Raw genomic sequence first — 14,065 nt, forward strand, 5'->3', positions numbered from 1 at the left:
AATAACGATTAGTCTCCAGGACACTCGCTGCGAGCAAAAACCCGGGAGAAAAATCATAGGGGGCGTTACAATAAATTATTTTTGTTAAATTTTCTTTGGCAACGTTCATTTGTTAGTTGGAGATGGGGGGAGAAAGGGCTGTTTGACTGGGCGGGGCGGTTGGAAGTGGGAGGTCATGTGATGAAACCTCCAGGAATACGTCCAACCAGAGTTGGCAACCCTATTGCTGATGGAAATGCGCAAGGACCTGTCGAGCATTGCAGATGTTTGGCAAACTGCTTCTTTCACCTCTGGGATTTGGATGATGGGCGATAGTCTCCTCTTTCTGGGGGGGGGGGGTCATTCCCAGCGCTCATGGCCCCAGCTCAAAACTGCCCCTTGTTGAGCAAGTGATGCCATTCATTCTTCAGTCTGACTCAGACAGCTGATAAGCTGGTGTGAGGAATGAAAATGTTGAAAGAGTGCAGCATGAAAGAAAGAACTTGCGTTTATTTAGCACCTTTCACGACCGCCCCAAATCGGTTTACAACCAATAAAGTACTTTTATTTTGAAGTGTAGTCACTGTAGGAAACGCAGCATCCAATTTGCGCGCAGCAAGATCCCACAAACAGCAATGAGTCGGGTACACGTAACTGGGTGAAGATTTACTCAGATCATTATTTCTGGCAAAAATGTAAAAACTTTTTTGATAGAATGTATTTAAACTTTCGTAAGAACTGCTGTCCATGCACACCAGGTCAAATTTACTGCCATCTGGTACTGTACGGCACTTATGTGCACCCCTGGGTACAGTAGTGTAGTGGTTACATTACTGGTCTCGTAATCCAGAGAATGAGAGTTTAAATCCTACTGTGGCAGCTTGAGAATTTTGAATTTTAAAAATCTGAAAATAATTTTTTTTTAAAAAAGCTGGTATCAGTAAAAGAGAAACTGTCGGATTGTCGTAAAAACCCAACTGGTTCACTAATGACCTTTAGGGAAGGAAACCTGCCGTCCTTACCCGGTCTGGGCCTTTTTGTGACTCCGGTCTTCTTAACTGCCCTCTGAAGTGGCCTGGCAAGCCACTCAGTTGCATCAAACAGCACCATGGAATAATAACTCCTTCACCACACAGACTTCAACGGTTCAAGAAGAAGGCCCACCACTGCCTTCTCGGGCAACTAGGGATGGGCAATAAATTGCCAGCGACGCCCACATCCCGAGAATGAAATTTTTAAAACGGGTCAGCTCCGATACATGTGCAGTACCGGGTAAGAATGATTCGCTCCCGCCTGGTACCGTGTGGCTTGTGTGTGTCCAGTGCCCAACTCCTTTAAATTCAGTGAGTTTGGAAGGTCTCCTTGGCAGCAGAGGAGCTGGTATTGGAGAGCCTGTATCCTGATGGGTACAGGAACTATGAATGGTGCATATTTCCCGGAGAGATAGTGGACAGGCTTCTTATTAGAACTGGGTTGAAAAATGAACGAGCTGCCTTATTTCCTGATATTCATTGTAACACGTTGTGATTTTTTTTCTAGGTTCCCTGGTCAGGTTTGTCCAGCTGATAACGACCCCCTGGATGGCACTGAGGTAAATGAACTAAACTAATCTTTAGTGCTTCCCCCTCCTACCGCTTCCTTCCGATGCTCGCTGACCGACATCGCCTTCTGGACCAAAAACTCCTCAAATTTAAAATTCTCATTCTAATATTCAAATCCCTCCATGGCCCTCGCCCCTCCCTATCTCTGTAACCTCCTCCAGCCCAACAACCCTCTGAGATCTCTGCGCTCCTCCAATTCTGGCCTCTTGCGCATCCCCGATTCCCATCTCTCCACCATTGGCGGCCGTGCCTTCAGCTGCCTGGGCCCTAAGCTCTGGAATTCCCTCCCTAAACCTCTCCGCCTCTCTCTCCTGCTTTAAGACCCACCTTAAAACCTACCTCTTTGACCAAGCTTTTGGTCATCTGTCCTAATATCTCCTTATGTGGCTCGATGTCAAAATTTTTTATCTAATATTGCTCCCGTGAAGCGCCTTGGGATGTTTTACTGCATTAAAGGCGCTATATAAATGCAAGTTGTTAATGTTGAAGGCACTGATTCTTATGGGGTACAGTTCCACAGAGGCCCGACACCCTCCAGTATCTCATCCGAGTGGCCATTCTTCATGCATGAGCGTCGTCGATGAGCGTGGGCAAGCTGTTCACCTGCAGAAGGCTTCACGGCCAAGCCCGACCCTGTCCTTGAGCGACTTCCACACGCGAGCAGTAGGGTCACTGGGTCACTGATGAAGATCAGGAACCCTGACTAATGTTTCCCCCCACCCTAGCTCACGGATGCTGAGGTCCATAGTAATGCCTTGTGGTTGGACTGACTAACATCAGTTGACTCCACTCATATATCGGGGACTGAATGTGGGACCTTGTTGGTTTACAGCTCCATTCTACAATGGGCAGTGTAGTGATTGTAACAGTTGGCAAATGGTTTCACAGAACACCTGATCAATAAAGATAGTGCCCCTTTAAATAGTGCGATTCGTTCCATTGAACCAATTCATAGAATCATACAGCACAGAAGGAGGCCATTCGGCCCATCCTGCCTGTGCCGGCTCTTTGAAAGAGCTATCCAATTAGTCCCACTCCCCCTGCTCTTTCCCCATAGCCCTGCAAATTTTTCCTTTTCAAGTATTTATCCAATTCCCTTTTGAAAGTTATTATTGAATCTGCTTCCACCGCCCTTTCAGGCAGCGCATTCCGGATCAGAACAGCTCGCTGCGTAAAAAAACATTCTCCTCATCTCCCCCCTCTGGTTCTATTGCCAATTATCTTAAAATTCGCAGTAAAGGAAATCGTTAGGACGGGATGGGACTCGTTAAAACATTCACGTTGTATTTCCACAGGTATTCAACGATAACTGTTGCCGTAAGGAAGTGTTAGGACTGATGGTTTACTGCAGGAACGCCAAAATGGGATGCAAGCTGCAAATGGCACTGGGAGCACTGGAGGTGAGGAATGACTTGCGTTTACAGCAATGACAAATGTGTATTTAAAGGGTTAAAGTCACCAGAGAAGCAACTAGATTCAAAAGGATTTAGAGTGTCAAAATCACCGCTGGTGGCTTCAGCAGATGGACGTTTGGATCAAGTCCTCCTGCCCGCTATTTTAACAGAGGTTTAAACCATTGTTAAATGTGCTGACGCATTTAAATCCCAGAGGTCACAAGTTAAAAGTAGTTAGGAGTAAGAGGCGAAGTTAAGGGGAGCTTTTTCACCTAAGAAGTTCTGGAATTAAGATCTCCAGATCTTCTCTGACGTTGAAGTAGATGGTTCAAATGGGGTCAAGAGAATTAGATGCATTTCTGGAGAGAAAAAGGATTGAGTGGGAATAGGAGTTTATCTATCAAAAAGGGATGAGCTTTTTGGGGCTAATGGCCTTAAGAATTCTCAAGCCTTTATGTCTTATTTTCAGTAAAAAGCAACAAACAATACCTAAAGCTGCCTCTCATGATACAGCTCAGTGTCTGATACAACTGGACAAAACCCTTCAAAGAGACTCATAGGTACAGAGGAGGCCATTCAGCTACAGGAGCCCGTTCCGCCATTCAATTAGATCATGGCTGATCTGTACCTCAATTTCCATTTTCCCGCCTTTACTCCGTATCCCTCGATACCCTCACCCAACAAAAATCTATCGATCTCAGTCTTGAAAATTTCAATTGACCCCCAGCATCCACAGCCTTTTTTGGGGGAGAGAGTTCCAGTTTTCCACTGCCCTTTGTGTGAAAAAGTGCTTCCTGATTTCACCCCTAATTAGCCTGGCTCTAATTTTAAGATTGTGCCCCCTTGTTCTGGATTCCCCCACCACAGGAAATAGTTTCTCCATATCTACCCCTATTGAATCCCTTTATCATTTTAAAGACCTTGATTAGATCACTCCTCAATCTTCCAAACTCAAGAGAATACAAAGCAAGTTTATGCAACCTGCCCTCGTAATTTAACCCTTTAAGCCCCGGTATAATTCTGGTGAATCTGCGCTGTACCCCCTCCAAGGCCAATATATCCTTCCTGAGGTGCGGTGCCTGAAACTCTACGCAGTATCTCTAGATGGGGTCTGACCAAGGCTCTGTACAACTGAAACATCATTCACTTTTGTATTCCAGCCTTCATGAGATAAAGGCCAACTTTCCATTTGCCCTTTTATTGCTTTTTGTACCTGTGCACTAGCTTTTAGTGATTTGTGTACCTGGACACCCAAATCCATTTGCTCCTCCATATCCCAACTCCCTCACTATTAGGAAAATATTCCAATCTGTCTTTCTCAGATGACCCCACACTTCCCCACATTGAACTTTATCTGCCATAGTTTTGCCCACTCACTTAATATGTCTGCCTGTTTGTAACCTCCTGCTCCCATCTACAAATCTTACTGTGCTGGAAGGCACTCCCAGCTGCAAACCTGGATATACAACTCTCTATTCCTTCATCAGAGTCATTAATATATATGGGAAAAAGCTGAGGCCCCAGTACAGATCCCTGAGGAATACAGTTTATCACATCCTGCCTATCAGAGAACGTTCTCTTTATCCTTAATCTCTTCCCAAATCCATGCTGACTCGCTTTGAGCAGCCTGATACTTGTGCAAGTGCTCAGTTACTCTTTTCCTGATGATAAATTGTATGTAGTAACTTCCCCATAACTGATGTTAAACTGATAGGTCTGTAGTTTTTTGGTTTCTCTCTCCCTCCCTTCTTAAATAATGGAGTGAAATTTGCAATTTTGCAATCCGTAGGAACAATTCCTAAATCTAGAGAACTTTGGAAAATTATGATTAATGCGTCTGCAATTTCCTCACTTTTTTTTAATAGTGAGGAGTGGAAACCGTCAGGTCCTGGAGATTTGTCTATCAAGTCCCATTATTTTCTCTCTCACCATTTAAATTTTTTTTTTATTAAGTCCATACATCCACCCATTTATGAACCCTCTCTCTCGGAACATCATATAACGGGGTCTCTCTAACACAACACTGGGTCTCCAAGCTCATCAGATTTCTGCCCATCTGTCATCAGATTTTTGTGCCAATTCTGCCCTTGTTGACTCACAGGCAAATGATTTGCATTGCTGCAATAAAAATTGTTGTCTGTAGCGATGGCAGAGTTTTCCTTCGGGTAGCTGTCACTGTCTTTCAGATGATGGACAGGGTCCCAAGGAGTGTGACAATATTTGAAGGGTTACTTGGAAGGGTGGTAATATTTGCAGGAGGTTCCCCACACAATAAAACGATGTTCTAAGAAACTCTATCTGTCTTTCTTTCCTATCTGTCCGTATCTCTCTCTAACACACTCTAATGTCCTCTAACACACTTTCTCTCCAGCATGCCTTTTCTAACACTCACTGAATCTCAATCTCTCTCTCTCTCTCTCTCTCACACACTTGTACTCACCAATACTTTTACTGTCTGTCCGTCTCTCTAACACAATCTCTCTCACAATCTCTCTCTAACACATTCTCACTAAATCGAACACACCCTTCATGCACCATGCCTTTTTTCACAGCTCTCGCGTAGACAGCTTTGCAGAGAGCACTGGCGTATTTTGTACCATAATTACCACTAAGGTAAAATATATTGCTGAAAAATTGTTATCGGAAACATGTGGTCATTAAATGTTATTGCATTACGTAGGCCTGACGAGTATAAAAATTAAAATCAACAACCGTTCCCATCAAATAATAAATGATGCTTATGAGCTGCCATTGTCCTGAAAGTTTATGAATGAATTAAAACTGATTAATTGGTTAAACAATTGTTTGTAACTCCCTGCTAACCATTTCTCTTGCGTGTGCTTCAGTTTGGCTGGGCTGTTTGATTCAGTTTCTTGGGTTGGATTTGGTTCAGTTGACATTGGTTGGAATTGGTTCAGATTGGCAGGGTTCAAAGTGCATTCCTTCTGTTATTAGGTGTTCACTGCGTCTTTTGCTTTGTTTTCCCTCTAGGGCCATTTGAACGATTGTCCCTTTCAGCAAGTCCAGTGCTCACGCTCTGGTTGTTCTGAGCTTGTTCTGCGGCAAGATCTGAGTGACCATTTAATGTACAAGTGTAAATACCGAGAGGTGAAGTGTAAATATTGCCAAAAAGAGACAACTTTAGCTGAACTAAAGGTAAAGAGCTGCATTGCATCTACAAGCTCCAGGCATCTTCTGAAACAATAACCTTCCTTATTAATGACTCTGATGTCAACGAATTGCTAGCTTTAAGCACTCTATATACATAATATCATCATAGAACACTCGAGCAGACTTAAGGTGGGGAGTCCAAGGTGAAGGAAACATCTCTATCTGCTCAATGCAACTAGCAGTACTCATGGTGTCATAGGTACAGGAGGAGGCCATTCAGCCCCTCAAGCCTGTTCCGCCATTCAATTAGAACATGGCTGATCTGTATCTTAGTTCCATTTACCCGCCTTGGTTCCGTAACCCTTAATACCTACGCCTAACAAAAATCTATCAATCTCGGTTTTGAAATTTTCAATTGTCACGGCACTTTTGATCTCCAAGACCGTTCCAATCAACTCTTGCGAATTTTGTGCTCAGCAAGCTGAGGAATTTTAGCACCGAGATCGGAACATTTCCCACTTCAGGCAGTGTCAACATCCAGCATTTCCAGTGAGGAATAGCACGGTTAGGTGCAGAGTAAGTTACCTTTGCTCTGTACCAACAACGCACCTTAGCCTCGACTGCAGAACTGCACCAACCCTACCGCACTCGGGTGAAATTTCTCCATTTCCCGCACCGGCCATTTTTGTAGCCTCTCTGAATGAGACTTTCAGTTAGGAGCAATCTTGTGCTATGGGTCCAGATCTGCCAGGCACTGGATTGAGAACGCCCTCAGACCGTTTTACATAGCACCCTTATAATCAGGCGACAGCGGGGACTTTCATCCCATCAGTTGGACATACGAACTTACAAAATTGATGGGCAGTAAAAGATGAGCTGGTCCATCAAGTCTGCCCCACACTAATGGCTGGAATATCGTGACTAAATACCTCCTCCCTCCCTCTCCCCCTCCCCCACCGCCCATGGCCATGTAATCTCCTGGAAGAGGCAAAAAAAAAACAGAGAAAAAAAACCCAGCGCCAATAAGGGAAAAAGTACTCTGCAAATTTCCTCTCTGACCTCAGGCGATCAAAGCCAGTCCAGGAGATCACACGGACCAAGTGTTATCTATAAAGACACTGACCTTCTGTATGATGTGATCTCTGCCCCAGTCAAGGACCGGTTCAGTTCCCTCTTGAAGGCAGTGTCAGCACCCACCACACCAGCTGGCAACGCATTCCAGAGGCTCACTACTCCCTGGGAAAAGAGGAATCGCCCAACATCCAGTCTATTCCCACTCTTCCATAGTTTAAACTCATGTCTCCTGGTCCGCCCCAATCTGTCAAACTGGAACAATCTATCAATAGGCACGCAGTTCAGCCCTTTCATTATTTTATAAACCTCCATCAGGTCACCTCTAAATCTTTGCTGCTCTAAAGTAAGTACAGCAAGGTCCTTGAGCTGGATTTGACCCTGGGTATCATGAGTGAAAGGCTAATTTCCTGTTGGGACTTGACTTCAATCTGAGTGCCTTTTTTTCTCATCAGGCTCTGAGTCTCACTATTCAGTGTTTACAAATTTTAAATGTAAAACAGCCTCGAAATATTGGACATTTGGCCAGATACCGAATTGTGTTAGTTGAACTGGAACATACACTTTGATTTCTGTACGCCCTTAAAATATATATTGCAGATTGTCCAACTGAAGGAAGGAATCCTACATTTAACTAAAAGAAAGAACTTGCATTTATATAGCGCCTTTCATAACCTCAGGACGTCCCAAAGCACTTTACAGCCAACGAAGTACTTTTGAAGTGTAGTCACTGTTGTAATGTAGGAAACGCGGCAGCTAATTTGCACACAGCAAGATCCCACAAACAGCAATGTGATAATGACCGGATAATCTGTTTTAGTGATGCTGGTCGAGAGGTAAATATTGGTCGGAGAGAACTCCCCTGCTCTTCTTCAAAATAGTGCCACAGGATCTTTTACATCCACCTGAGAGGGCAGACGGGGACTCGGTTGAACGTCTCAGGTGAAAGACGGCACCTCCGGCAGTGCAGCACTCCCTCAGTACTGCACTGGGAGTGTCAGCCTGGATTTTGTGCTCAAGTCTCTGGAGTGGGGCTTGAGCCCATGAGCTGCTGACTCAGGGGTGAGAGTGCTACCTGCTGAGCCATGGCTATATTGGATTGTGCATTCTGTTACATTACAGCCTGTAATATAGATACTGAGGTGAGGGACACTAGTTGCCTCTTCACACTGAGTTGTGCTGTAATGACTACAGTGCTTTGTGAGATGAATGATATGCATGATATAAGGACACCAAAAAAAAATGTTAGTTTGCCTAATTATTAACTATAACAATTTTAGTTCCCAGCATTGGCTTAGCGGATAAAGGCTGGACTTGGTGGCTACCAAGCCAGGCAGGCCAAGATGTTCTCCAGTTTGATTGCTGGCCTGTGCTGAGTTAGTTGGGCATTACAGTTAGACTCAGTACCCTTGTCTAGGGTGGGGACAAATCAGCCAGTCTTTCCGCTCATTGTGGCTAGCCACTCACCCCTGTCGGAAAGTGAATGCGTCTAGACATTGAGCAAGAAGAAGAATTGATTTGGCTGTGAAGAACTCCATGGTCGAATATCCCGCCAATACTCACTTGTCAGGGTTCACACGCCAGGAACGGCCAGTTGGATTTGATATTGGAGGGTTGCCAGCATCGGTGGAGAAATCCACCAGCAAGAAACAACACCTTCAGGAGAATCGGGATATGTTGGTTCGTAACCTCTCTGTAGGGCCAGGGAATCATTACATTATCTTTCTATCTCCATGTCTTGATCACTTTGATTTGGTGTTTGTTTTATCAAGTGTAGAAACAGCTAAAGTGCCCTTTAATAATGGATTCATTCCATTTTTCTTCTAGTCTCACGAAAACAGCGAGTGTCCTTCTTCGCTGATAACATGCTTGAGAAACTGTGGGTCACGCGTTCACCGAGCTGAGGTAGGGAGTTCGCTTGGGGTTGGGGGGGGGTCAGACACAACTTTGACCTTCTTGAGGGGGAGGTGGGTTAAAATATTGACAAAACATTTTTTTAAAAACAAGCTGTAGAAAGTTAACGGTGGGCGGCAATACAGGAAGTTTTATCCGACCGAGAGGTGTGAGGTGTTGTTGTAAACCTTGTCAACAAAGCAGATGATTTACTGTTATTTACACCCAGAGATGAGATTATCTTCATTAATAATAACTCCCACACACCGATTTTTAAAAACAGTGTTGTTTGGATGTTAAGAAGCCTTCGGAACATAGGAACAGGAGGAGGCCATTCAGCCCCTCGAGCCTGTTCCATCATTCAATCAGATCATGGCTGATCTGTATCTTAACTCCATTTACCCGCCTTGGTTCCGTAACCCTTAATACCCTTACCCAACAAACATCTATCAATCTCAGTCAATTGACCCCCAGCCTCAACAGCTTTTTGGGGGAGAGAGTTCCAGATTTCCACTCCCCTTTGTGTGAAGAAGTGCTTCCTGACATCACCCCTGAACGGCCTGGCTCTAATTTTAAGGTTCTGCCCCCTTGTTCTGGACTCCCCCCACCAGAGGAAATAGTTTCTCTCTATCCACCCTATCAAATCCTTTAATCATCTTAAACACCTCGATTAGATTAGATCACTCCATAATCTTCTATACGCAGTTGACATGAAAGCAGTGGCTTGGGATGAGTGTCATGAACAAAGCACATGCCCTGGCTACTTTGTTCAGTCAATGCAAGATGATGTTCCCATTAAAATAATTCAATATGCCAGAAATTAATCTGCAACAGTTTATTGGGAAGATTGCTCTGTATATTGTGTAATAGCACTTTTCATAGAATCATATCATAAAATCACACAGCACATTCGGAGACCATTCGGCCCATCGTGCCTGTGCCGGCTCTTTGAAAGAGCTATCCAATTAGTCCCACTCCTCCTGCTCTTTCCCCATAGCGCTGCAAATTTTTCCTTTTCAAGTATTTATCCAATTCCCTTTTGAAAGTTATTATTGAATCTGCTTCCACCGCCCTTTCAGGCAGCGCATTCCAGATCAGAACAACTCGCTGCGTTAAAAAAAAAATTCTCATCTCCCCATAATTGCCTTAAATCTGTGTCCTCTGGTTACCGACCCTCCTGCCACTGGAAACAGTTTCTCCTTATTTACTCTATCAAAACTTTTCATGATTTTGAACACCTCGATCAAATCTCCCCTTAGGCTTCTCTGTTCTAAGGAGAACAATCCCAGCTCCTCTGGTATCTCCACATAACTGAAGTTCCTCATCCCTGGTACCATTCTAGTAAATTCCCTCTGCACCCTCTCCAAATGCATTGATATCCTTCCTAAAGTGTTGTTTTATATAACCTTTTGGGGCTAGCTATAGTGTTCAGGGCTCTCACTTTTCCACAAAATGCAGTGAAACCTGTACAAACAGATACTCCCAAAAAGTGAACACCTCCAAAAACGGACACTTAGTGAGAGACCCAAATAACGTACATGGTAAATGTACAAGAGGCACGCTGAAACCACGGTCTCTCGCAAATTACAAACTACAGACTGCCTTCAATACACCAAGCCCTTTTACAACTTAAATCACAGGACAGGCAGGTTACGCAAGGCAGCTGTGGGTTTTGTGAAAGAAATGGCTTTTGTGGAATGGCAAGCTCTATACCCAGCATGCACAGTGGCAGAGAAACTGCTCTATCTCTGGGATTGAATGCTTGCAGGGCTCTGTCTCTGGGACTGAATGTTTGCAGGGCTCTCTCTCTGGGACTGAATGCTTACAGGGCTCTGTCTCTGGGATTGAATGTTTGCAGGGCTCTCTCTCTGGGACTGAATGCTTACAGGGCTCTGTCTCTGGGACTGAATGTTTTCAGGGCTCTGTCTCTGGGATTGAATGTTTGCAGGGCTCTCTCTCTGGGACTGAATGCTTACAGGGCTCTGTCTCTGGGACTGAATGTTTGCAGGGCTCTCTCTCTGGGTTTGAATGTTTTCAGGGCTCTCTCTCTGGGATTGAATGTTTGCAGGGCTCTGTCTGGGACTGAATGCTTACAGGGCTCTCTCTCTGGGTTTGAATGTTTTCAGGGCTCTGTCCCAAGGGATAGAATGGTTTCTCTGCCGCTATGGATGCTGGGTAAAGAACTCCTCATTCCACTAAAAATGTTTACAATGCATACAAAGACCATTTTGAAAATAAGGACACCAACAAAAGAATGACAGCTGATGCCAGTCCCTAAGGTGTCCGTAATTTATAGGTTTCACTGTACATTAACTGTCCGTGCCATCCATGTGACTGAGTATCTTGCACTGCAATTGAGAGATGAGTTGTTCTGATTCCTTTGTCTTAACTCATTCTGGATGCATCCCACCTCCAGTTATGGGGTTAGGGTTGGGGTTGGGTTTAGGGTTGGCGATTGCATTGGACACCATTGTGGTTTGCAGGGAATGATTGACAGCACCCTCCAGCCATTTAACATTCTGGAAGTCATTTTGGAACCAGGCGTTGATCAAACCCCATTGAGTTTTTCCAACGTTCATTTCTAAGCCCAACTTGGACATGATTTTCCTGCAAAATAACATCATTTTAAAAAAATCCAGAAGATCGCCCTTGTTGTTGCTCACAGTGAGTCGTTAGGACACGGCCAGAATTAAACCATGTAAAACATTCGTCACCTCCAGACCTAAAATGCACCTCACTGCGTCCCACACTCCCTCCGTAAACATCAACTTATATAAAATTCCACCTGCATGCAGTCCCACACTAAATCTCACTTGCCCATCTCTCCAATCTTCACTGACCTACCTGTCCCTCAATAGATTGATTTCAAAATCCTGGTTCTCTTAAAAATATCACCGTGGCCTTGACCCACCCGACGTTTCTCATGTCCTCCACCTCATTCCCCCATCCCAAGCCCTTCCTTCCACTAACCCTAGTTTCCTCCACTTCCCTCCCTTCTACCAGTGGTCGAGTGTTGTTAATAGGCACATTTGGGAGGTCAATTAGAGGTTAATTGCTGGAGAAGGTTCCCTGTAGATTGGCAACTGCTTGTAAATCCCCAACTTCACTCCAAAGGTCAGAAGGAAAAGATTGTTTTTGTATTCCTCTTTTGTTTAGGTTAAGTTAGATACGGACATTTGCACGTGTGACAAAGTATGACAGCTAATGTGAAAGGAATAAATCAACAGATAGATTATGGCAGATGTCAATGATAACATTGTCACCACCACCACAAGTATCATGAAAGTTCTCCCTCTGTCTTGCAAGCCAACTAACCAGGTGATGGAGATCGTTGAACATGAGATACCTTTCTGGCCCCCACAAGTTTGTAATAATGACTGCGCACTGTCATGGTGTCAGGTGTGGCTCAGTGGATCACACTCTTGCTTCTGAGTCAGAAGGTTGTGGGTTTAATCCCCACTCCAGAGACTAGAGTACAAAATCTAGGCTGATCTTCCTAGTACAGTACTGAGTGCTGCACTGTCGGAGGTGTTGTCTCTCGAATGAGATGTGGCCCCGTCTGCCCTCTCGGGTGGATGTAAACAATCCCATGGCACTATTTCGAAGAAGAGCAGGGGAGTTCACCCCAGTGTCCTGGGCCAATATTTATCCCTCAACCAACATTACTAAAAAAACAGATTATCTGGTCATTTATCACATTGCTGTTTGTGGGATCTTGCTGTGCGCAAATTGGTTGCTGCGTCTCCTACATTACAATAGTGGCCACACTTCAAAAGTACTTCATTCGCTGTAAAGCGCTTTGGGACGTCCTGAGGTCGTGGAAGGAGATATATAAATGCAAAGCCTTTCTTTCATGTGCCAGGACGAATATAGAAGCTTTAAGAAAGTTCCTTGTTTACACATCTTATGACTGAAAAATAATCAAATCTGCCGCTCAGAGACAAGTAAAAACTGCAAGTTTGTGGAAATTCCTACAACTCTTTTTCACTTTTCAGTTTCAATTTTAACTTTGTACACATCACACATTATAGTTATTGACATTTCTGCAGGGATTTCCCCTCATCCAAAGACTTCAACCGTCAAACTTAAAGGATGCCTGAGAAACAAAATTGTTTTCTCATCATCATTTTTTTTTCACTCTGCTGTTTTTTGCTGAGTTGCACAGGGTCCTGTGCTTTGAACATGGGAACAGGAGCAGGCCATTCAGCCCCTCGAGCCTGTTCCGCCACTCAATTAGATCATGGCTGATCTGAATCTTAACTCCATTTACCCGCCATGGTTCTGTAACCCTTAATCCCCTCGCCTAACAAAAATCTATCAATCTCAGTCAATTGACCCCCAGCCTCAACAGCTTTTTGGGGGGAGAGAGTTCCAGATTTCCTCCCCCCTTTGTGCGAAGAAGTGCTTCCTGACATCACCCCTGAACGGCCCGGCTCTAATTTTAAGGTTATGCCCCCTTGTTCTGGACTCCCTAGTCCAACCATCATCTTCACCTTGCATGTCTCTCCAAATTGAGTTCGAGTAAGATGAACTAATTATTCTTCTCACATCTTCAGCTTAAAGGTCACATGTCAGAGTGTCCCAAGGCTGAGGGATGTTGCAGTTTCAGCAACTATGGATGCACATTTAAGGTAAGTCCATATTCCAGGATCAAGAAATGTCAGCAAATGAGACCACAGATTGAGATTGTGAAGATGTGAGGGACACTGATTCGTTCCAACTCTATGCTGCCAACAAGTAACGCAACGAGTGCAGGCATCGAGAATTTAAGCTGTGAGGAAAGGTTACTGGGCTTGTAGTGTACGGGAAGGTTGAAGACTTTGAGGTGGCCTCATTGAAGTTGGCAGGATTATGAGGGAGCTGGCAAAATAGATCCAGGCAAACTGTTCACTGTGAAAAGCAGAGAAGTTATGTTAAATTTGTATAGAACCTTATACAAATTGTGAGCAGTTCTGGTCTCCATACTATAAAAAGGATATAGAGGCACTGAAGAAGGTGCAAAAAAGGATTTACAAG

General features: G+C 44.3%; 1 protein-coding gene across 2 annotated transcripts in view; it reads left to right on the top strand.

Moving 5' to 3' along the window:
* The window catches only part of LOC137305921 (TNF receptor-associated factor 3-like), a 40,137-nt gene that overhangs the window by 16,214 nt on the left and 9,858 nt on the right, over positions 1-14,065 (top strand). The window contains exons 3-7 of one of the 2 annotated variants that reach the window (XM_067974865.1): positions 1,519-1,570; positions 2,876-2,980; positions 5,966-6,130; positions 8,984-9,061; positions 13,606-13,680. In XM_067974865.1, the coding sequence (XP_067830966.1) occupies positions 1,519-1,570; positions 2,876-2,980; positions 5,966-6,130; positions 8,984-9,061; positions 13,606-13,680 (475 nt within the window). The remainder of the gene's footprint in view (positions 1-1,518; positions 1,571-2,875; positions 2,981-5,965; positions 6,131-8,983; positions 9,062-13,605; positions 13,681-14,065) is intronic. The other variant, XM_067974866.1, reaches the window with a different exon arrangement.

Source organism: Heptranchias perlo, chromosome 41, assembly GCF_035084215.1.
Source record: "Heptranchias perlo isolate sHepPer1 chromosome 41, sHepPer1.hap1, whole genome shotgun sequence".
Lineage (NCBI taxonomy): Eukaryota > Metazoa > Chordata > Chondrichthyes > Hexanchiformes > Hexanchidae > Heptranchias > Heptranchias perlo.